The following is a 24,328-nucleotide window of genomic DNA, read 5'->3' as shown; positions in this document are numbered from 1 at the left end:
AAAGGTGGACTCCAGATACATTAAAGACTTCAAGTAAAAGGTAAAACTATAAAGTTAATAGAAAACAATATAGTAGAATATTTTACTATGGACTTGGACTTCCTTCTTTAAAAACATGACCATAGAGCAAAGAAACTTGATGAATATATTATTTCAAAATGAGGAATTTTTGTTTCATGAAGGACATGGTCCAAATTAATAGAAGACAAAATGAATAAGTACAATCTCTACAACAAACTGTTCATATCTAGAAAATATAAGGAACTCCTGCAAAGCAGTACTAATAAAACAAAACAACCCTAACAGAAAAACGGGCAAAGGATAGATACAGGCAATTTATAGACATGAAAGCTCAAAAGGCTAACAAGTGTAGATAATGATACACGAACTCATTAGTAATTAGAAAAATGCAAATTAAATCATGAAGAAGATACAACAGAATGACTGGAATAAATTAAAAAGCCAAATAATATCAGGTCTTAGCAAAGATGTGGGGACATAGGGATCCCTCAGGCACTGCAGATGGGAGTGCACATTGATTCAGCCATTCTGAAGGTCAGTCCAGCACCAGTTAGTCAAATTAAGTGTATGCACACCCAATGACCCAGTAATTCTGTTTCCAGGAGAACTTGCATGGATTCCTAAGGGGATAAGTAGAAGGCTGCTTAGTGCAGCATTTCTTGGAATAATGAGCAAGAGGTAAAACATGGTAGGTATACACTATGAGTCATCATGTAGCAGTTAAGAGCAATTAATTAGATGTGCATTTAGCAATGAAAATTTTAACAGATCTGAGTAAAAAAAGTATAAAGCAAAAAATGATTCAATGATTGAATATTTGTTTCTCCTCAAACTCACATGTTGAAATCCTAACCCCCAATGTCATGGTATTAGGAGGTCGAGTTTTTGGGAGGTGATTAGGTCATGAATGGGATTGATGCCTTTATAAAAGAGACTCAGAGAGCTCCTTAGCTCCTTGCTCTCCACCATGTGAGGCTACACCAAGAAGTCTGTGGTCTGCAACACAAAAGGGGGCTCTCTCCAGAGCCTGGTAGCCTTATCTCAGACTTCCAGCCTCCAGAACGATGAGAAATAGATTTCTGTTGTTTATAACACATAAAATAGAATTTATAACACATAGAATAATTAAAAGCATGTTCACACTAAACAACAAAATATATTTTTGCAAAATGAATATAAGCAGAATACAGATGAAATATGGAATGGTAGCTACAGGGGGAGATAAACTGGAATGTGTTACGAAAATAAAGAATAAATATTAACAATTAGAAAAGACCCTTGCATGTATTATGATGATAATATATCATTACCTAACGTAGCCTTTGCATCTGAGGTTCTTTCATTCCTAGAAATGCATGTTTTACTGAAACTTAAAAGTCCACTTTTAAATACAGTTTCTGCTATGGATGCACTTTAGCATTTCTTTCATTTCCTTTTAAAAGACCTATTGCATTCCTGTCCATTCACTTCGGTAAAGACAATGTCTTAGCCTAAAACAACAACAATAACAACAAGCAGAAAACATAAAACAGATTTTAAACTCCCAGTAAATTATAACATTTTCTGTTATTCGAAAAACTTGTATATCTTTTTAACTAAGACATAATAATTTTTTAATTGAGATTATATTAAGTCACTCAGGATTAGATGAATAAAGGAAGTATTGGGGTATATATCTAGATTTTATCAAACATTTCTCAAGAAATGATTGCAAATTCTATTTTCTTCTTTGAATATAAATGAGTGTAAGGATGTATATCAATCTATAAATGTGAATTATTGATTCTGGGGGATAAGACCTCAAGATAGAAAAAGGGTGCATGATTTAATGAAAATTGAAAATATATATTATAAACTCTATCTCCATATTTATTATTATAAGTATGTTGTAATTGAGTATGCCTAGGACAAAGATCAGATGTGATATGGAAAAATAAAAATTGACTTGAGGGAGAAAATAAATGTTTTTTGGGGAAAAAAGTTTCTTTGACTAAAATAAACTAATAAACCTGTCATTTTCACCCCTTTAAAATAACTGTGCTTCTGTATTTTCATATAAGAAAAGTTAACTTGAACTTATTATTTGAAATAGAGTTCACAGGTATCTTGAGCAGAATTGTTAGACAGCTGAGTTTACTTCTTTTCCTTTGTGTGCAATCCTTTATTTTAGTTTTAAAAAAATTGTTAGCATTTCATTTAAATGGGTATTTTAACTTTGTTACTGTGTTTGCAAGATAAAACATTTATAATTGTCTTTCCTTTTCTCGTATATTTAAAAATATTTTAAATTTTAAACTATGGTCTTTCAAAGAAAGCATGTGATCTTACAAATAACCACTTCTGGTGTGGTTAAGCTTTTTCCATTTGGGTAATATTGTGGTGGAATAGAGGGAGCGAGGGGCTAAGATACCTTGAGCTCGGTTCTCTCACCTTTAAATGAAGTGGTTGAGTTAGAAAGAGTGGTTTATCAGAATCACCTGTTAGGCATGTTGATTGCCTTGCTCCCCTATCCTCACCTCTCTATCCCATCAGACATTGATTCTGTAAGTATGGAAGGAGAGCTAGGAATCTGCAAGATCATTCTGATGCAGGTGGTCTGAAAATCATGTTTTGAAAATATTAAAGAAATGATCCATAAAATTCTTTCTACCTATATTATTCTATGATAGAAAGAATTTTATCTGACTTACCAAGTTTTCGCTCATCTCTCGTAGGTCCTCAAGTTGGTATGTACTATTTTGTCCAGAATTACTATTGATTCGCACATCTGAAATTTTAAAGGTGCCATGATAATACTCTATATTCTGGCCTGTGATGAAAAGAGAAAGTAGTAAATTAAGTGCTTTGGGCATAGATTTTAGGATTCAACTCAAATGAGGCTGTAAAGTCTCGAATATATTGCTGAGATTCTTTCTAATTTTGTTTCATAAAAAGTATATTAAAATAATGATTAACTTTTTATGTTAATAACAGTAGCTGATATTTATTGAATACGTACTAGATGCCAAATGCTGTTCTTGGCAGTTTATATGTATTAATTCTTCACTCCAGCGCTCTAAGATTAACATCACCTCCACTTCACTGGTGAAGAAAGTGAAACATAGAGGCATTAATTAATTTGCTCTATGAATACTAGTAAGTGGCCCTTCAAAGTTTTAAACCCAGACATTCTGACTCTAGCACTGGAACATTTAATTACCGTATCGCCCCTTGCTGAGTATAAATGTATACCATCTTATACTCTATTGGAAGTATAGGTAAATGAACAAACACCCTTATAAATTTTGATTTGTAATGTGAGAGCTAGGCACATTAAGAAATACATGAAAAGAAAGGTAGGGGAAAAAAACTGAGGTTGGAGGTGAGTTTGGAGTGTGTAACCAGAATGAATCAATCAAATCTCTGCTTGGCTATTAGGAAGGGAAGGAAAACAGAGAGCAGTGGAGATACCTGAGGAATTTGGTAATCTTAGGAGTAAAATCTGGGAGTGGAAGGGGCAGGAAAGCTACAAAGAGTTCAAGGTAGAGAATAGAGCAACCACTAAACAACCACTCTCCTCGGGGAGAATAGCTCAAGAAGGACACAATGAGGGTTTCCCAGCTATGGACCTAGGAAAGAAAAATGGATCTCAGGATGGTATATCTCCTAAGTGGGACATCTCTGGACTATGTAATGCTTTTTTTGACCCCTGATATTTATCTATATCATCTATACTTTTATCTTTTTACTCATAAAATTAGTGCAATTAAATTAATTGACCTGAGAATCTTTTGCCATTGACATAAACTACAGGTGGGGCCCCAGAACTATATTCTTAAGCCCTTTAAAGCTCCTAATAGAGTCTTCACTCCCTCATCAAGTCTGAGGAAGGTGACCACAAGTAAGACCATTCAAGTAAGCAATTTGGACTAGATACTTTATTACATACATCTGTGTCAGAGTGACATTGTGGAGATTTGTCAAAAATATAAACGGTTTGTACTCTGTGCAGAGAAAGATGCAATATACAAGGAGAGAATTCTGAAATGCATTATTCGTGTAATTATAACTATACCAGGCAATACAAAAATCCCTCAATGTTGTTTTGGAAAGTGAAATTTTTTTCTCTAAAAATAAGTAACAACATTGTGTCATATTTATAGTTTACTAACCATTTCAAAATTCATTATTTCATTTGACATGTGCTTTTGTTTTGCCCCTGAAATATTGGTAGACAGAAAAATGATGAGTAAAAGAGCCAATTTGAATAACTAATTTAATAACCAATTTATCATAGTTTTTCACTTGAATATACAATGAATGATTAGAGTTATTATGATTACTTGGAAATTTCAGATAATTACTTTTATTAATCTTTTTTTATAGACTCTCAAAAGAATAATAGATTGTGAGCTTTAAGGAGATAGAAAATTGGTCTGCTTTGCTTAATGCTATATCTTGAGTACTCAGAAAAGTACTTGCATATAATAGGCATTTAGTAATTATTTGTGGATGGAATGATTGAATAAATAAGAAAATATTCTGAATGTGGACATTTACAGGTAAAAATACAAATACTTTTTGGGTGAAATTATATTACATATGTGCAAATGAAGCTTTATAGAAAAATGAAATCGAATTGAGTGAAATCCGTAATTTTACCTACCAGGGAGTAAGAAGTGAATCAGAAGACCAATGGACACTGCCACCACCATCAGCAATAACACAGTGAGAAGTACGATCATCCATGGTTTCAAATCTCTGCTCTGGGTGCCAAATCTTACTGTTCTGCAAAAGGAAAAACTCTCCAGTTACTGTTATGTTGTTATGATTACAGGCTTTCTGGTTCTCCTTAGCTAAGTGCAAGTTGCTTTAGCCTACCTTTCTCAGTGAGAAGACATTTGTCTTCAATTTTGGTCAAGGTCATTTTGTGTGAGGGGAGGTGTTAAAAATTTAAGATCTATTTTTCTGCCAATACCATGCTGTTTTGATTATTGTTGCTTTGTAGTATAATATGAAGTCAGGCAGTGTGATACCGCCAGGCTTGTTCTTTTTACTCGGGATTACTTTGGCTATTCCAGGTCTTTTGTGATTCCATACAAATCTAATGAATTTTTTGTTTTATATCTTTAAAAAATACCATTGGAATTTTGATGAGGTTTGCATTAAATTTGTGTATAGCTTTGGGTAATATGGCCAACTATGTTGATTCTTCCAATCTGCGAACACAAAATAGCTTTCCATTTTTTGTATCTCCTTCAATTTCCTTTAATAATATCTTGTAGTTTTCAGTCTTTAGATCCTTCACATCTTTTGTTAAGTTTATTCCTAAGTGTTTTATTCTTTTGTTGCAATTGCAAAAGGAATTCTTTTTTTCATTTCTTTTTATAAAATTTCATTGTTAGTATATGGAATACAATAAATTTTTGTAAATTGATTTTGTATCCTCCAATATTACTGTATTTGTTTCATGTTTCTAATAGTTTTTTAGTAGAGTCTTTAGGGTTTTCTATATAAAAATTAATGTTGTCTGCAAAAAATGACAATTTGACTTTTTCATTCTTATTTTGGATGCTTTTTATTTCTTTCTCTTGCCTGATTGCTATAGTTAGGACTTGCAATACTATACTGAATAAGAGTGGTAAAAGTGGGCATTTTTGTTTTGTTCCTGATCTTAGAGGAAAAGCTTTCAGTTTTTCACCAACAAGTATATTAGCTGAGGGTTTCTTATATATGACCTTTATTATGTTGAGGTATTTTCTTTCTATATCCATTTTATTAAGTGTTTTAATCACAAATTGATGCTGATCTTATCAAATGCTTTTTCTGCATCTATTGATATGATATGATTTTTATCCATTATTTTGTTTCTGTGGTGTATCACATCGTTTGCATATGTTGAACCATCCTTGTGCTCCTGGAATGAACCCCCCTTGATTGTGATGTATAATCTTTTTAATATATTGTGTTCAATTTGCTAGTATTTTGTTTAGGATTTTTGAATCTGTATTCATCAGAGATAAGGATCTATAGTATTTTTTTTTGTATTATCCTTATCAGGTTTTGCTATCAGGGTAATGTTGACCTCATAGAATGAGTTAAGAAGTATTGCCTTTTCTTCAATTGTTTGGAAGAGTTTGAGAAAGAGTTTGGTAGAATTCACTAATGAAACCATCTGGTCTTGGACTTTTATTTTTTGGGACATTTTTTTCTTTTTGTTTTTATTTTCCAGTTAGAATCAACATTCAATATTACTTTATATTAGTTTCAGGTATACAACATAGACATTTACATAATGTATAAAGCAATTCCCCTGATTAGTCTAATACCACCTGGCACTATACATAATTATTACAATATTATTGATGATATTCCCTATGCTGTACATCCCTGTGACTATTTCATGACTACCAGTTTGTACTACCTAATTCCTTCACCTATTTTGCTCAGCCCCCTAAACCTTCCCTCCCTTCTGACAATCACCAGTTTGTTCTCTGTATCTATATTTTTGTCATTTGTTCATTAACTTTATTTTTTTAGATTCCACGTATAAATGAAATCATATGATATTTGTCTTTCTCTGTCTGACTTATTTCACTTAACATAATACCCTCTAGGTCCATCCATAATGGTGAGAATTGTAAGATTTCATATTTTTATGGCTGCATATTTTCCATTGTATATACGTACCACAACTTCTTTATTCAATCATCTATTGATGGACATTTAGGTTGTTTTCATATTTTGGTTACTGTCAATAATGCTGCAGTGAACATAGGGGTGCCTATATCTTTTTGAATTAGTGCTTTGGTTTTCTTCAGATAAATACTCAAAAGTGCAATTGCTGTGTCATAAGGTAGTTCTAGTTTTATTTTTTTGAGGAATCTCTACTGTTTTCCATAATGACTGCACCAATTCGCAGTCTCACCAACAGTGCACAAAGCTTCCCTTTTCTTCACATCCTCTGATTTATTGATGATAGCCAATCTCACAGTTGCAAGGTTATATCTCATTGTGGTTTTAATTTGCATTTCTCTGATGGTTAGTGATATTGAGGATCTTTTCATATGTCTATTGGTCATCTGTATGTCTTCTTTAGAGAAATGCATATTCAGGTCCTTTGCCCATTTGTTAATTGGATTGTTTGTTTTTTTGGCGTTGAGTTGTATGAAAGCTTTATAAATTTTGGATATTAACCCCTTATTAGATGTATCATTGGCAAATATCTTCATCATTCAGTGGATCGCTTTTTCATTTTGTTGATGGTTTCCTTCCCTGTGCAAAAACTCTTTAGTTCGATGTACTCCCATTCGTTTATTTTTATTTTTTGTTTCTCTTGCCTGAGGAGTTATATCAGAAAAAAAATATTACTAAGAGCAATATCAGAGTTTGCTACCTATGTTTTCTTTTAGGAGTTTTATGATTTCAGGTCTTGCCTTTAAGTCTTTCAGTTATTTTGAGTTTATTCTGTGTATAATGTAAAAAGGTGGTTCAGTTTCATTTTTTTCATGCATCTGTCCAATTTTCCTAACACCATTTATTTAAAAGACCATCTTTACTCCATTGTGTATTCTTGCCTTTTTGTCATAGATTAAATGACCATATAGATGTGGGTTTATTTCTGGATTCTCTATTCTGTCCCATTGATCTGTTTATCTATTTTTATGCCAGCACCATGCTGTTTAAATTACGATAACCTTGTAGTATAGTTCAATATCAGGTATTGCGATACTTCCAACTTTGCCATGGCTGTTCAGGGTCTTTTATGGCTCCATATACATTTTAGGATTATTTATTCTAGGTTTGTTAAGAATATCATTTGCATTTTGATAGAGATTGCATTGAATCTATAGATTGAGTACTATGGCCATTTTAACCATGTCGATTCTACCTACCCATGAGCATGATATATTTTTCCATTTATTTATGTCTTCTACAATTTCTTTCTTCTAAGACATAATTTTTTGAGTACAGGTCTTTTATTTTTTTGGTTAAATTTATTCCTAAATATTTTTTTGGAATGCAATTGTAAATGGGATTGTTTACTTAATTTCTCTTAATTACTGACAATTCATTATTGGTGTATAGAAATATAACCATTTCTGAATATTAAATTGTATTCTGCTACTTTACTGAATTCATTAATCAGTTCTAACAGTTTTTAATGAACTCTTTAGGATTCTTTCTATATAGTATCATATCTTCTTCAAATGACAGTTTTGCATCTTCCTTTCCAATTTACATGTCTTTTATTTATTTTTCTTGTCTGATTGCTGTAGCTAAGACTTCCAATACTATATTGAATAAAAGTGGTGAAAGTGGACATCTTTGTCTTGTTTCTGGTCTTAAGGAAAACACTTTTAACTTTTCCCCATTGAGTATGATGTTAGCTGTGGGTTTGCCATATATGGCCTTTATTATGTTGAGGTATCTTCTCTTTATTTTCACTTTGCTAAGAATTTTTATCATCAATGGATGCTGGATTTTGTTAAATGCATACGATTTTTATTTTTCAATTTGTTACTGTGGCATATCACATTAATTGATTTGAGGATATTTAACCAAACTTGCATCCCAGGAATAAATCCATCAATCATGGTGTGTATGATCTTTTTAATGTATTGCTGAATTCTTGCTAATACTTTGTTTAGAATTTTTGTATTTATTTTCATCAGGTATATTGGCCTATAATTTTTTTGTGATGTATTTGTCTGTTTTTGGAATCAGGGTAATGGTGGCCTCATAGAATGAATTTGAGAGCCTTTCCTCCTCTTAAATTTTTTGGAATAGTTCAAGAAGAAGAGATGTTAATTCTTCTTTGAACGATTGGTATAATTTACTTGTGAAGTCATTTGGTCCAGGACTTTAGTTTTTTGGAAGTTTTTTGATTACCGATTTAATTTCATTAGTAATAGTTGGTCAGTCCTAATTTTCTGTTTCTTATTGACCCAGTCTTGGAAAATTGTATGTTTCTAGGAATATATTCATTTCTTTCATATTGTCCAATTTGTTAGCATATAATCGCTCATAATGTTTTCTTATAATCCTTTGTATTTCTGTGAAGTCACTTGTTACTTCTCTTTTATTTCTGTTTTTATTTATTTGGGTCCTCTCTCTTTTTTCTTGATGAGTCTGATGGAGGTTTATCAATCTTTGTTTATTTTTCAAAGAACTAGCTCTTGGTTTTATTTACCTTTTGTGTTTTTTTAGTCTTTTAAATTTATTTTCACTCTTATTTTTATTATTTCCTTCTACCTACTTTAGGTTTTATTTGTTGTTATTTTTCTAGTACTTTTAAATGTAAAAGTAGATTGTTTATTTGAGATTTTTCTTGTTTCTTGAGGTAGGCCTGTATTGCTGTGAATTTCCCTCCTAGGACTTTTTTTTTTTTGGTGTCCCATGGATTTTTGGTTCATTGTGTTTTTATTTTCTTTTGTCTCAGGTGTTTTTTGATTTCTTCCTTGATCTCATTGTTAATCCATTCATTGTTTAGTGGCGTGTTAGTTAGACTCCATGTGTTTGTGTATTTTTCAGTTTTTTCTTGTAATTGATTTCTAGTTTCATACCATTGTGATCAGAGAAGATGTTTGATATGATTTCAGTCTTCTTAAACTTACTGAGATTTGTTTTGTAGCCTAAGATGTGGGCTATCTTGGAAAATGTTCCATGTACGATTAAGAAGAATATATATTCTGCTGCTCTGTAGTAAAATCCTCTAAAAATATTAAGTAAATCCATCTGCTCTAGTATGTCATTTAAGTCTCCTTGTTAATTTTCTGTCTGAAAGATTTGTCCAATGGTGTCAATGGGCTATAGAAGTTCCCTACTATGACTACATTACTGTCAATATCTTTCCTTATGTCAATTTATATTTGCTTTATATATTTAGGTGCTCCTATATTAGGTGCATAAATGTTTATTAAGGTTATATCCTCTTGTTGGATTGATTCCTTTATCACTATGTAAAGTCCTTCTTTGTCTCTTATTACAGCTTTTTTTTATTACATGATTCAACATGTTTTTTTTTAAATTTATTTATTTATATTTTTTATGGTGCCATTGGTTATTGAAATTCAATAAATTTCAGCTGTACACTTTTATATTTACACTGTGTGTTCACCTCCCATAGTTAGATTTCTTTCTGTCACCACATATTTGACCCTCTCTACCCTATCTTCCCCCACCTCCTCCACCCCCGACCCTCTGGTAACCATCAGTTTATATTCCATGTCCATGAGTCTCTGTTTTTTTGTCTGGTTTGTTTGTTGCTTTTAGGTTTATATCTCACATATAAGTGATATCATGTGATTTTCAACTTTTTCTGTCTGGCTTATTTCGCTAAGCATAATTAATCTCGAGGCCCATCCATGTTGTCACAAATGTACAACCTTTGTTTTAAAGTCTATTTTGTCTGATGTAAATATTGTTACTCTAGCCTTTTTTTTTTTTATTTCCATTTGCATGAAATATCCTTTTCCATCTTTTTACTTTAAATCTTTGTGTGTCTTTCAACCTGAAGTGGATCTCTTATATATGGTGTATGTATGGGTCTTATTTTCTTATCCATTTGGCTACCCTATGTCTTTGGATTGGAGCACTTAATCCATTTATATGTAAAGTGATTACTGATAGGTACATAGTTATTGCCATTTTATTATTCATATTAATGTTCTTTTTTTCCCTTCACCTTCTTTTTCTTAAAGAAGACCTTTCAACATTTCTTGTAATACTGGTTCGGTGGTGGTGAATTTCTTTAGCTTTTGCTTGTCTGGGAAGGTATTTATCTCATCTTCGATTTTAATTGATAGCCTTGCTGGGCAGAGTAGTCTTGGTTGTAGGTCTTTTCTTTTTATCACTTTGAAAATTTTATGTCAATCCCTTTTAACCTGCAAAGTTTCTGTTGGAAACTTTGACATTCTTAAGGGAGTACACTTTTAGGTAACTAGCTGTCTCTCTCTTGCTGCTTTTAGGATTCTCTCTTGGTAATTAATCTTTGGCATTTTAATTATGATGTGTCTTGATGTGAGTCTATTTGGTTCATCTGGTTTGGGACTCTCTGTGCCTCCTGGACTTGTATGCTTGTATGTCTATTTCCTTCACCATGTTAGGGAAGTTTTCAGTCATTATTTCCTCAAATATGTTCTCAATCTCTTGCTTTATTTCTTCTCCTTCTGGTACTCCGGGTACTCCTAAGCTTAATGTTTTCCCAGAGGTCTCTTAAACTATCCTCATTTTTTCTTTGATTCCTTTTTTTCTTTTTGTTGTTCTCATTGGGTGTTTTGCTGACTTGTCTTTCAAATAACTGATTTGATTCTCTGCTACATCCTATCTATTGTTCATAATGTCTAGTGTATTCTTCACTTCAGTTATTGCAGTCTTCATTTCTGACTTTTTTTAATGGTTTCTATGGTTTTTTTTTTAATGCTTACTATCTCTTTGTTGAAGTTCTCACTGTGCTTATCTGTTCTTTTCCTAAGTTCATTGAGCATCCTTATAACCAGAGTTTTGAACTCTATCTGATAGGTTTCTTTCCTCCATTTCATTTATTTATTTTTCTGAAGTTTTCTCTTATTCTTTCATTTGGGACATGTTTTTTGTTTGTTTGTTTTCATGTTTTAGCTGCCTCTCTGTGTTTGTTTCTATGTATTATATATGTATGGTAGACCTGCCATGTCTCCCAGTCTTTGCTGGGTGGCCTTATACAGAAGGTGTCCTGTTTGGCCCAGGGGCACAGTCTCCTTGATCATCTGCACTGGGTGTTTCAGGAGTGAAACACTTTGTGTGGTTGTTTGTGCCCTCCTGTTATAGCTAAGCCTTGATTGTTGTTGGTACTTCAGTGAGTGGTATTGACTCTCTGGCTGACTGTGAGGATTGGTCACATCCACAATGTATGAGCTCCTGGGTATGGGCTAATTCCATGGAGTGGGGTTAGCCCTGCCAGTTTTGTGTTTCTATAGAGACAGCCCTTTGGATGTGCCACTTGTGGAGCTAATCAGCTGGTGCTCTGTTGAGATCTAAAGTCAGCTTCTAGCTGTGTTGGTTCTGGACCCCCTTGAGAGGGGCTCTCATGCAGGCCAAGGTCAGCTGCTTTCTTTGACTGGTATGAGGCTACCTGGTAGGAGCTATAAAACAATTCATGTTTGGTCACTGTCTGACCTGGTTCTTGAGGTATATGGGAGAGGCCATGTGACAATCTGAGGATGACTGCCACCAGTACTAGGACTGGGGCAGCTTAGCAAAAGGCCTAGAGCACCCCCAAGCCTGAGGCTGCCTGCTGGCTGCCTATAAAACTCATCAACTGAATGAGCCTCAGTGTGCCGGAGTTGGATGAGGTGGGATCACAGGGAAACACCAGGGTGGGGCAAGTGGTGTTCCCCAGGTTGGTGCAGATTCAAATTTGTTGCCAGTGCTGAGCCTGTGGCCACTTACAAAAGTCTCAGCTCACACTGAGGCCAGCTGCTGCCTGCCTTGGGCCCTCAGACCCCTGCGATTTGTTTCAGAAATACTGCAGCTAGGGCTGGGGCTGGTTGCTCAGTAACTGCTCTAAATTGCAACCGGGCAATTTGTAAATTGGGTGGGCTAGGGTCTTAGGAAGTCACCAGAATGGAGCGAGCAGATCTCATCAGGCCAATGCAGATTCAGTTTTGGCCATGTTGAGGCAGGATTGAATACAAGCAAGATGGTACTTGCCTGCAGGCTGCACAGGAGGAGGGCTCAACAATGGTGGCTGGACCTCCATCCCTCATCCTGAAGCCCACAACTCACTCTCTCCCCGTGCACTCTCTGGCACCTCCCAAGCCTCTGTCCCTCTACCCAGAGCCTAAAGTGAGTGCCTGTGAGGAAGTGAATTTGTATACCAGCCCTTTAAGGGGACATTTGGATTTCTAGTTGCCTTCTGTTTTGCCCAGGTGGCCAGGATCCTTTCTGACTTTCACAGCCAGATTTTGTAGGGAGTCCTCTTCCTGATATTGGAATCCTGGGCTGGGAATCCCTGGTATTAGCCTGAGGCTTCTTGCCCCGCGGGATGGGAAGGGTTCTCCGCATTCAAGATATTCCTCCTGAAGCTCAATCATCACATGTGGGTGTGGGACCAGCCTGTTTCAAGTCTCTGCCTCTCCTACCAGTTTCAATGTGGTCTCTTCTTCATATCCCTGGTTATAGGAGTTCTGTTCAGTTAGTCTTCAGATTGTTTTCCAAGGTGGCTGTAAAACTTGAGTTCTAATTTTAATGCAGTCATGGGAGGAGGCATGCAGTATTTACCTACCCTACCATCTTGAAACAAACTCTGGGAAGTTTTTTATGATTGTTTTTATTTCCTTACTGTTGGTCAATCTAATTAGATTTTCTAGTTCTTTGTGATTCAGTCTAGGAAGGTTGTATATTTCTAGGAACTTGTCCATTTCTTCTAGGTCATTGAATTTTGTGGCATATAGTCTTTCACAGTATTTTTTATGATTCTTTGTATATCTGTGATATATGTCATAATTTCTCTTTCATTTCTGATTTTGTTTATGTCTTTTCTTTTTTTTTCTTAGTGAGTCTAGGCAAAACAGACACACAGACCAATGGATCAGAATTGAGAGCTCAGAAATAAACCCACATATATATGGGTAAATAATTTTTGACAAAGGAGCCAAAAACATACAGTAGAGAAAAAAAGCCTCTTCAATAAATGGTAATGGGAAAATTGAAAAGCCACAAGCAAAAGAATGAAACTACACTACTACCTGTCACCATATACCAAAATTAACTAAAATTGGTTCAAGTATTTAAATATAAGACCTGAAATGATAAATCACATACAAGTAAACATAGGTACTAAATTCATGTACCTTGGTTTTAGAGAGGATTTTATGAATTTGATCTCAAAGGCGAGAGCAGTAAAAGCAAAAATAAATGAATGGGACTATATCAAACTAAAATGCTTCTGCACATCAAAAGAAGCCATCAACAAAACAAAGAAGCAACCAACTGAATGGGAGAAGATTTTGCAAACGACACCTTCTATAAGAGGCTAATATCCAAATATGTAAAGAACTCATACAACTCAACAATGAAACAAAAAAATCCAATTAAAAGATGGACAGTGGATCTGAACAGACACTTCTCCCAAGAAGACATACAAATTGCCAACAGACATATGAAAAGATGCTCAGCTTCACTAGCTACTAGGGAAATGTAAATCAAAACCACAATAAGATACCATTTCAAACCTGTTAGAATGGCTAGCATTAACAAAAGTAATAACAAGAAAAGTTATAGAGAAAAAAAGAACACTGCTTGTGGGAATGTAAGTTGATATAGCCCCTATGCAAAACAGTATGAAGGCTTCCCAAAATTTTAAAAATAGAATTACCATATATCATAGCAATCCCTCTTATGGGTATCTACCCCTCAAATTTGAAAACATTTATTCCTAAAGATATATGTACCTCAATATTCATTACAGCAATATTCATAGTGATCAAGACATGGAAATAACTGAAGTGTCCTTCGATAGATGATTAAATAAAAAAGCTATGGTATGTTTATACAATGGAATATTAGCCGTAAGATGAAATATTGCCATTTGCAACAACATGGATGGATCTTGAGATTATCGTGCTAAGTGAAATAAGTCAGACAGAAAAAGTTGAAAACCATATGATTTCACTCAAATGTGGGATATAAAATTTAAAACAACAAATGAACAAAACAAACAAAAACTCATAGACACAGATGACAGTTTAGTGGTTATCAGAGAGAAAGGGGAATGGAGAGAGATAGACAAGTGTAAAGAAAGTCAAATATATGGTGACAGAAGGAGATTTGAATTTGGGTGGTGAGCACATAATGCAATGAGCACATAATGCGATATACGTATGATGTATTATTGAATTGTATACTTGAAACCTATATAATTTTATTATCCAATGTCATCTCAATAAATTTAATTAAAAAAAATCAGGCTCTGGGAGTCCATGATATTGAATTTTATTTTTAGCAGCATTTCATGTCTCTTTGTGGTGGCCAGTCCTGACTTCTCTTCACAGTGTTGTCCAAAGTAACACACATACTTGAAAAAGGACCATTCTGTCTTTCTGAAACACTTTAAAAAATCTCTTTTATCCATCTATTTTTTTAGAGTTTACAAAGTGACTTCAAATCTATTATCTCATTGACTCAACTTTTATTTTTAACTCTATTGTGAATATTTTAAGAAACATAGAAATTTAGAAAGAATGGCATTATAAAACACCTCTATATTTATCACGTCATTTTATCAATAGGTAATATTTTTGCTTTTAACAATCATGCTGTTAACATTTTACTTCATTCATGTTTGCTACTGTATTTTAATGTGAGGTAAGATATCATAACCTTTCACCAAATCATTATTATAAACAATTAAGATTTTTCAACATAACCACAACATTGTAACACTTCTAAAAAATTAACATTTCTCCAATATCTTCTAACACCCAATCTATCTTCAAATTTCCTCTATTGTCTCTATTATATTTACAGATGGTTTCTACAAACCAGGACATAATCAAGGACCACACCATACCTTAGGTATTATGCCTTTTAAATCTCTTTTAATCTAAAAGAGCCCTGCAACCTTTTGAGTTTGTAATGACATTGACTAGTTGAAGAGATCAAATCCATTGTCCCTTAAAATGTCCCATCTTCTGGACTTGTCTGATGCTTTCTTGTGATATCATTTAACTTGTTCTTCTATTCCCATCATTTCCTATAAGCTTAAATTTAGATCTAAAGACTTGATTAGATTTTGGTTAAATTCGTTTGGCAATAATACTCAAAAGTAATGTCATATATATTACATTGCATACTATCAGGATTAGAAGAAATTTCCACAATTTAGGAGGGAAAAGTAACTCTGCTTTTTCTGTAGCACCTTATGATTAACAATAGTCCTAATCCCATTGTATCAAATATATATTTTTTGCGTGTATTTTTATCTATACTTAACTGTGAACTCAATGGGGTGGACTAGTCTTGTTCATCTTTTTATCATTAAGACCTAATGCTTTGCACAGAGTAGGAGTTTTATAAATCCATGAAAGGCAGCTGTTATACCAACCTTACATAGAAAGTAACATAGGCTGAGAGAGGGAATACCTTAATTGTTAGAGTCGAGCAGCTTAAAATAGCCCAGGTCATCTAACTCATTTTTTAGTGCTTCTTCTTTACAATTTGCCATTGTAGTCAACTTTATCTATTCCTTTTATTAGAATTTATCTTTTCATATGTATGTTGATAAGCCAAGTTCTTTGGAGGCAGAAAGCATTTTTCACATTTTCTTCACAAGATTTAGTGTAATGCTTTGTACCAAGGAGATTTTTAATAAATATTGATTAATTTACAAAAATTTTTCTTTTGAATATAAAAATATATGTGTATAAATGCTAGCATAAAATATACAATCTGTTTGGACCTAAATAATTAAGAAGGTTATAGTTTTGGCATAAGTAATAATTTTCACCAATAAACCCAGTGAAACTTGATAGGCTCGAATTCTATATGGTATAGAAAATATTGACAATATGTGCATTGACTGATTATAATGAATCTAGACAGCTGGCTGTGGAAAGGCAGTATGTCCTCTGATGAACAAGAGCTAAGAAAGCTAGAAGCAGAAGCTCCATGGGGAGTAACATTTCTTAGCTTCTTAAATGGCTTTAAACCTAAATTCAGAAGTTTAAGATAACATAGAAACTATTTAGTATAGCTTAACACACTTTCCAGCTGAGGAAACTGAGGGCCAGAGATAATTAGGTGACTTTTTCAATATAATAGTCATCTCAAACTTGTATCTTCTAACTCCTGAGAGACTATTTTTTTCTCAGTGCCAGACCGCCTCTCCATTGATTGTATTTTAATTCTTAAATAGATTTATTATTTATATATTAATTTAGTCACTTGCTCATTCATTCTTCATTTGTTGACCATTCATTTCTTCAGAGAATTTTATCAGTATGTCTCCAAGTTATTAAAAAAAAACAAAAAAAATACCCCACAAAATGGACCAAAGGAGAAAGGCTGCAACTCAAAGAGATTTATGAACTTTGAAATCTATCTTCTTGCCACATGGAGTACTCTATTTGACAAAGCCAGCAATGGTGAATATCTCTTCCAATTGATCTTTTTCACATTCTGCATCTCTCCAGGTAGAGCCTTGTTCTTTTTTAAGGTGTTGCCTGATTAGGTTAGGCCCACCAAGATAATCTCTTCATTTTAAAGTTTACTAATTTGAGACCTTAGTTATATCTGCAAAATCTCTTCACTTCAGTACCTAGATTAGTTTTTGAATAGCTGGGGGAAGGAATGTGTATATCAAGAGATGGGAATCTTGGGAGCCATCTTAAAATTTTAGAGTCACAACTTAAAATATTTTTACTTTAATGAAAATGGACAGAAATCTATAGCTTGTCAAAAAACATGTGAGATTTAAAATCTCTATTGTGAGAATGGCGGAGAACTATTTCATTAACAGAATTCTATGTTAAGCATGCAATTAGAAGACTAAGAGATATTTTATTGAAGCAATAATTTGGGGGGTGTATACAAAGTGAACTCTTGGAAATTAAAATGAGAAGAAAGCTAAAAGTAATCCCTCATCATAACCTAATTGTCATTCTGCATTCCTTTAGATAAAGGACAAGCACAGATGATACTTATTCAGAATAATGCAACATAGAGGCTGCATGAAATTCAATTTATTATATCCATTACACCTTTATTAAGCTTGATTATTCAGTGTATTTATGGCATAATTTTCCCAAAGATGTTGTCAGTGAAAACATGGTGATAATTTGAATAATTTTGCAACTTCGCTTTCTGCATTCTTGCAAACCAAAAGCTATATACCATGAGGAATATATAGAGCAGTATAATTGTTAACGATTAGATTGGGATATTTATTTTTCTCAGTAACCAAGCTCTATATATATTAGTTCAAAGATGACTTGAGTTTGCAAAAGACATTATGGATCCCCTACTTCACATGATCTTTCTTTTTTCTAGAAAGGCCTTTCCCAAACACACAACTTTGGCTCACTCCAGTCAACCACATGCCCTTTATAGACTTATCTACAAGCTCCAAATCTTTCCTATTTCAGGATTATTTTTCTGCTGTCTTATAGATACATATTATCATTTACAAATGTAGATACATGTGATTATTTTACAAACGCCAATTTACAGATAGGTTATGTTCCCATAAATCTTCATATACAGTTTTTGAAGTTTAAAATATACTATCTGATTTAAAAAGAAATTATTGGTTAGTTTCCCAGGCCTACCTAGAAGTCTACTCAACTCCTAATGTAACTGAACAAAGGCACTAAATACATTAAATTCCTGGGAGCTATTTGGTGCAGAAAACTTTGCTCTTTTTTTCTAGCCTGGTGCCCATCCCTGGAGGACACCAGACTAGGAAACTTTTATACTATAAGAACCAAAGTGCCAATTCTATTTCCATCAATGAAAATCATCATTTCCTCTGAGCCACTAAAATCAGTCATTTTTTACAGAAAAGCAACCTTTTGTGATGACCTAATACACTCTGATACGTGAATTATATCTTTCTGGGTGCTCTTTAAATTCTCATGAATTCTCAAAAAATTAGGACTCCCCTCTCTCTCTTTTCACAGATGCTGCCATAACAATGGCTGAGGTTATCTGGAGGTGAGAAAGAAGGAAGAAGGGTTTGCAACTATTTTAGAATAACCATTTAATACTAAAAGTAATAAAAACAAGAGCCACTATTTAGTGTGATGATTTTGTAGTTGTTGATATACTGTTATATTTACTCTCCAAATACTCTTGTTAGTTGAATTATTTATCTTTATTTCAAATAACTTGCTCAATTCATGAAGCCAATATGTAGAGTTAGAACCTAACTTTGTCCACTAGGACTCAGAAGCCCATTTTTCTACGTGATGTAAACTTCCTTTAAAGAATGATTTTTTTTTTCTTTTTCAGAACAGATTTCCTATTAACTCAAATGAATCATGTGTGAAATTTCAAGCAGCATAAAAAGCAAGTGAAGAGTTTTATGATGTGAAGGTAGAGATTGTTTTACTGATCAGAGAGGCCACCCTCTTTGTTGTGATTAAGTCTTGTATTTGTTTTTGCTTTTATATCTTCTTCTTTCCACTGCCTTTAAATTTTCATGAATTCTCAGAAAGTTAGGATTCCTTTCTCTCCCTCCCCACAGATGCTCTCATAAGAATGGTGAAGTCATCTGGAGGTGAGGAAAAGAGAAGAAGGGTCTGTGAAGCTGGCTCATACTGGGAAAATTGATGACCATATTTGGGGTCGTCTGTAAACTTCAAAGACTTTTATTTGACACGTTGTTTTTTTCTATACTGCCACATGTTCCCTATATATTTTATTTCTTGAGATGTTATGTGTACCTGTATTCTCTTATCCCTAAATGTGCAAGATCTTAAAGAGAATGAATAAGTTATATATAGCATTGAGGCATTTCTCGAGAAGTATTCCCAGGTAGAAGGGGAAATGGAGGTTTCCAACATTCAAAAATGGGTTACATAAAGTTAAATAGGATCCTCACTTCTAGAAGACATAGAGCCTTTAATGGGTTCAAATGGGAGTAAAGGTGAGTAGCATTTCCATTTTGGTTTTGTAAATATCCTGTTTACTGATTCAACACCAGTGAGTAATATATCATCTGACTCTTGAGTAGATACTTGAGTACTATTTATTGAGTTAGATTGAAATGGAAGTTTTCCAGATGTACTTTTTTTTTTAAAACTACTGTTATCTACTGATATCTTAAGGGGATTCTGATGTTCCACAGAACACAGTTTTGAAAACATGGCTCTGGATGTATTTACAACATTGTGCTGATCCATGGAATGTGTCCTTGTTAGAAGGTTTAAAAAAAGAAGAAGAAATAAAACTTCTGATATATTTTCTGTATCCAACTCCCAGATATGGGTGGAGTGAGGGGTAGGGCAAAGAGGAAGTAAAAAATTGAATAAAATACCATCGTAGTCTAGACCAAAGAAAGTTTTCTGTGGAAAATAATGAAGAGATTCAGCTAAACTGCATTTAGGGACTCAGAGAAGGAAAATGAGGATGGTAAAAAAAGACAAGACTACTTCTTCGCTTATCTAGAAATATTCCTTCACCCTTGTCCTAGGGATGGAGATTGGGCCAAAAAGAAGCATAACCCTGGCCAAAAAGAAGCATAACTGAAGATTTTAAGAGTGGAAAAGGAAAACATGGACTAAAGGAGATTGAGAACACTTTTCTTATACTCACCATGCATGTACTTTATCCCCACAGAGGCATACTTTCACCCCTGCCGCCTCCTGACAAGGACACAATTACTCACTGCTGATTATATCTGGCCTGCTAGGCTGAATTTATTCCAGGTTCTTGCAGCCCTGTCTTTCCTCTAGCACCTACCCAATTAATGTCAGATTCTTGTCCCTTTCCTGATTCAGTATAAAGAGACCTTCTCTAGCTGTATTCTGAGATATGACTAGCATTTAACTCTCTCTCACCTTCAGATATCAGCAAAATATAGTTTTATTGTGCTAGCTTATGGCTGGAAAAGCCTTTTTTAAATAGTGTTGAACTTAGACTTTGGATTAGGGATCGATCAGAGTCACATGTTTAATTAATGCAACAGGACTGAACTGACTTCTTCTTGGGAGTGGTATAGCATTAATGATAAGTGCCCAATCTCTGGAGCCAGACTATCAGAGTTCAGGTCCTAACCTTGCTATATGCTAGCTTCAGAAGGTGAGGCAAGGCATTTGGCCCTTTTTGTTAAGTTCTCCCTATTGTAAAATCGAAATGAAATTAATATCAACATCATAGGACTTATATGAAGGTTAAATGCATTAATTCATGGAAAGTGATCAACACACAGCAAATACTCTATAAATGTGAGCTATTGTCACTATTTTTGTTGTTATTATTACACTTTGATAGGAATCAACCATACTGATAAAATGGTAATTTTAATGTTAAGGTATTTATGGTAGGTAATTTTGATACCAGTAGCATTTTGGATTTTAGTATCATCTTGGAGTTGCCCCACAAGAGGAAGCTTAGATAGGTAGGGTAGTGGGAAATACCAGGAATATTTTTAAGGCAATATTAATCAACAAAAAAAAGTGTTCCACTGTGACCCAGAGCGACACAATAAAATGAAAATGCTGTTTTACAAGTGGAATACTAAAAAGGAAAGAAGGAATTGAGTAACAAAACAGAAACTTATTATACATAGAATGTTCTGCTTTACTAGAAAAGATAGCACCAAAGGTTATGGTGTGCATGTGTTCATGTGCGCACATGTGCAATTTAGCCCTAACATGTTTTTGGCACAATGTGGAGTCCCACCTATTAAAGTTTATAAAACAAGTGTCAGGTAGGAGGTTAAGTTCCAGGCTGGGATGATATGCATGTACGCAAAATTAATCGTTTGTATTTAAATGCTTGAGTCAGAGCCTTGCACACAACAAATATGTCCTAACGACCTACTCTAAGAATTGACCAGCTATCATAACATTTCTTATTCCTTATTTGTCCTTTCATTTGTCTGTCTGTCTCTGCATTCAACTATCTATCTATTCATCCATTCATCCACCTATTTTTCCTTTCCACAATGTTTTACTGAGCTTTTTTTCTGTTTAGGCATCATGCTGGGTTTAGGAAGGCAAGGATAAATAAAAAAGGGTTTTATCCCTCATGCAACTCGGTACAAGCTATAATGCTTTTGTCTCAATTTGTGCCATGCGATTAAAAATAATAAAGGATTATAAACTACTTTTCTGTAAATATTCAAAATAATACAAATAAATTTTTATTAAGGTAAAAAAATGAGAGTTAATGATTGTGAACTAGTAGACAATGTATATATTGGTCTCTGCCCTGGTTCCTGGCACAGAGGTCCTAAAACCCTTGTAATTTCTTAAGTCATAAGAGCACTAGTAGCATCTCTTGTTCTAATATTTGGTCTTTGACCCCCATTCCTTAAGTAGAGTTTCTAAATCCTTTGGGATTTTTTGGGTGACAGGGGTGTCTTTTGTTCTGATGAGGTAACTCTGTGGAGCGGGGCGGCGGCGGAGGGGGGGTGAGGGTCTGGAATGGATTCAGGATGGGTGCCAGTCACCAGAAAGCCCAGGCCATTATTCGAAGCTTGGAATATTCAGTTCCACCACTCCTCGTCTTTTGGGAGGGGGAGAGGGACTGAAGACTGAATTAATAATAAATCATGCCTATGTGGTGAAGCCTCCATAGAAATCCCAATAGTATGGGATGCAGGGAGCTTCTGGGTTGGTGTACATGTCTATATATTGGGAGGGTGGCACACCCCAACTCCACGAAGACATAATTTCCTGCATGTGGGATTCTTTTGGACCGCTGTATGTTATCTCTTCATTTGGCTTTTTATTCATATCCTTTAATATCCTTTGTAGTAAACTGGTAATCTAGTAGGTAAACTTTTGTTCTAAATTCTATAAGCTGCTTTAGCAAATTAATCTAACCTGGGGAGGGAATTGTGAGTACTTCTGATTTATAGCCAGTTGGTCAGAAGTGCAGATAACAGCCTGGACTTGCAATTGACATCTGAAATGGAGCAAAGGCTGTCTTAGGGGACTGAGCCCTGCGCCTATGGTATTTGTGCTAACTCCAATTACTGTCAGAATTGACGTGAATTGTAGGACAATTGGTGTTGGAGAATTACTTGGGGGAAAACCCCCACATAGCTGTTACCAGAAGTGTTCTGAGTGTGGTCCTAGTGTGAGAGTAAAGGAAAACATAGTGAGTTTGTCTCTGAGATAACAATTTTAAAAAATTCCTTTAAGTCTTCCCCTACCTGGACAAATCTTCTCTAGGCTCCTTCTATTGAGATATAACCCTGTCTTTTAGGGTCAGAAGAGTTTGGCTTCAGTCCCTGCTTGTAACTCTTTAACATGTATCTTGAGAAATTTATGAGACCTCTCTGAATTTCAGTTTTCCCACCTTAAAATAGTGATAATAAAAACTACCCAGAGATGTGAGGCGATGAAGTTGCTAGAGTAAAGAAGGGCTCTAGCACATACCGAATTCCTTCTCTGGGTCAGGAGTTCACATACATGTTATCTCATGTAATTGTTGCTGCAATTTTATGAGATACTGAGTGAATAGCACTATGAATCTTTTACTCAAATTTTGAATTAAAAAGCAAAATATATTTTCTCTTAAAAAATTATCAAAAAAAAAAAGAAAAGAAAAAAAACACAGAATATCTTAATAGTTAAGCTCTGATTCCAAACTATCTCAAATCTAAACTCTTCCATTCAGTAGCCTGTGATGATGTAGGGCTAGTTATATTTTCATCTATAAAATGGAGATAATAATAGTACCTAATCATAGGATTGTTGAGAGAATTAAACAAGCTATTAAGTGTAGCACATATATGGCACATAATAAGCTCTGAGTTTGCTGAAAACTAACAAAACAGTAAAATTTAATTGATACTTTAATACCAAGTTTAGTAATCATTAAGAAACATGAAGGTCTTATTTTGCTGTTTTGATCTTAACTCCAAAGGTAGAGTTTTTTACTCTATTAGATAATGGACTTGGCAAATTAACAAGTTGATTAAAATGAGTATTCAGAATGAAATTAAAATATAGAACTTGAATGTTTGCCAAGACTTTCCCAGAACTCTCTTTTTCTCTAAAGGATGACAATAAAGAGGAGGAACTTAATTTTTGCATTTACTGAGTAATGCCCAAAATTATGAGCTAGAGAGATGCAGACTTCTAGGAAAAGACAATCTCAAATAATTGAGATTTTAAGTGAGCGATTGACCCAATTAATAAATTTATAGGGAAGAGTAGGAGTATGAATATTGCTAAAAGCAAATGCAAATGGATATTCATAGCAAAGTCCAAACACTAAAGACTATCTCTAAAATGTAGAGAAAAGGGTCACTAAACCCACAGAGAAGAGTTTTCAGTATAACAGAAACAGTAAAGGTATGAATAAAATGTATTTTGACAAGGCTTCCACATTGTATTTCTTGTTAATAGAGAAGTAAGAATGGTCAGTATGACTGTAGAACATATTGTAGAATTGGTATGAAACATAGGGTGTCGTAGTACAGGTTTCCCCCATTCTGTGAAGTAGAGCATTCTTATGAAATTTTTCACAAGCCAAAATGGTGTAAAGCAAAGAAGCAATTACCATGAATTTATATGTAAAAAATTTTGAACATTCCCATATCCCCAAAATTAACGCTCTCAGTCATACCAATTAACATATAAAACCTAAGATATCACTAACACAGTAAGAGCAG

At 34.1% G+C, this 24,328-nt stretch overlaps 1 protein-coding gene across 2 annotated transcripts in view; it reads right to left on the bottom strand.

Moving 5' to 3' along the window:
- The window catches only part of TMPRSS11A (transmembrane serine protease 11A), a 52,131-nt gene that overhangs the window by 25,942 nt on the left and 1,861 nt on the right, over nt 1-24,328 (bottom strand). The window contains exons 2-3 of one of the 2 annotated variants that reach the window (XM_006916511.1): nt 4,667-4,788; nt 2,712-2,830 (exon numbers count right to left, since the gene is read on the bottom strand). In XM_006916511.1, the coding sequence (XP_006916573.1) occupies nt 2,712-2,830; nt 4,667-4,788 (241 nt within the window). Of the gene's footprint in view, nt 1-2,711; nt 2,831-4,666; nt 4,789-24,328 lie in introns of those variants that run through there. The other variant, XM_006916512.1, reaches the window with a different exon arrangement.

Source organism: Pteropus alecto, unplaced genomic scaffold (genome assembly GCF_000325575.1).
Source record: "Pteropus alecto unplaced genomic scaffold, ASM32557v1 scaffold46, whole genome shotgun sequence".
Classification (NCBI taxonomy): Eukaryota; Metazoa; Chordata; class Mammalia; order Chiroptera; family Pteropodidae; genus Pteropus; species Pteropus alecto.
The sequence above is the reverse complement of the archived record's forward strand: the minus strand, read 5'-3'. Positions and strand labels throughout refer to the sequence as shown.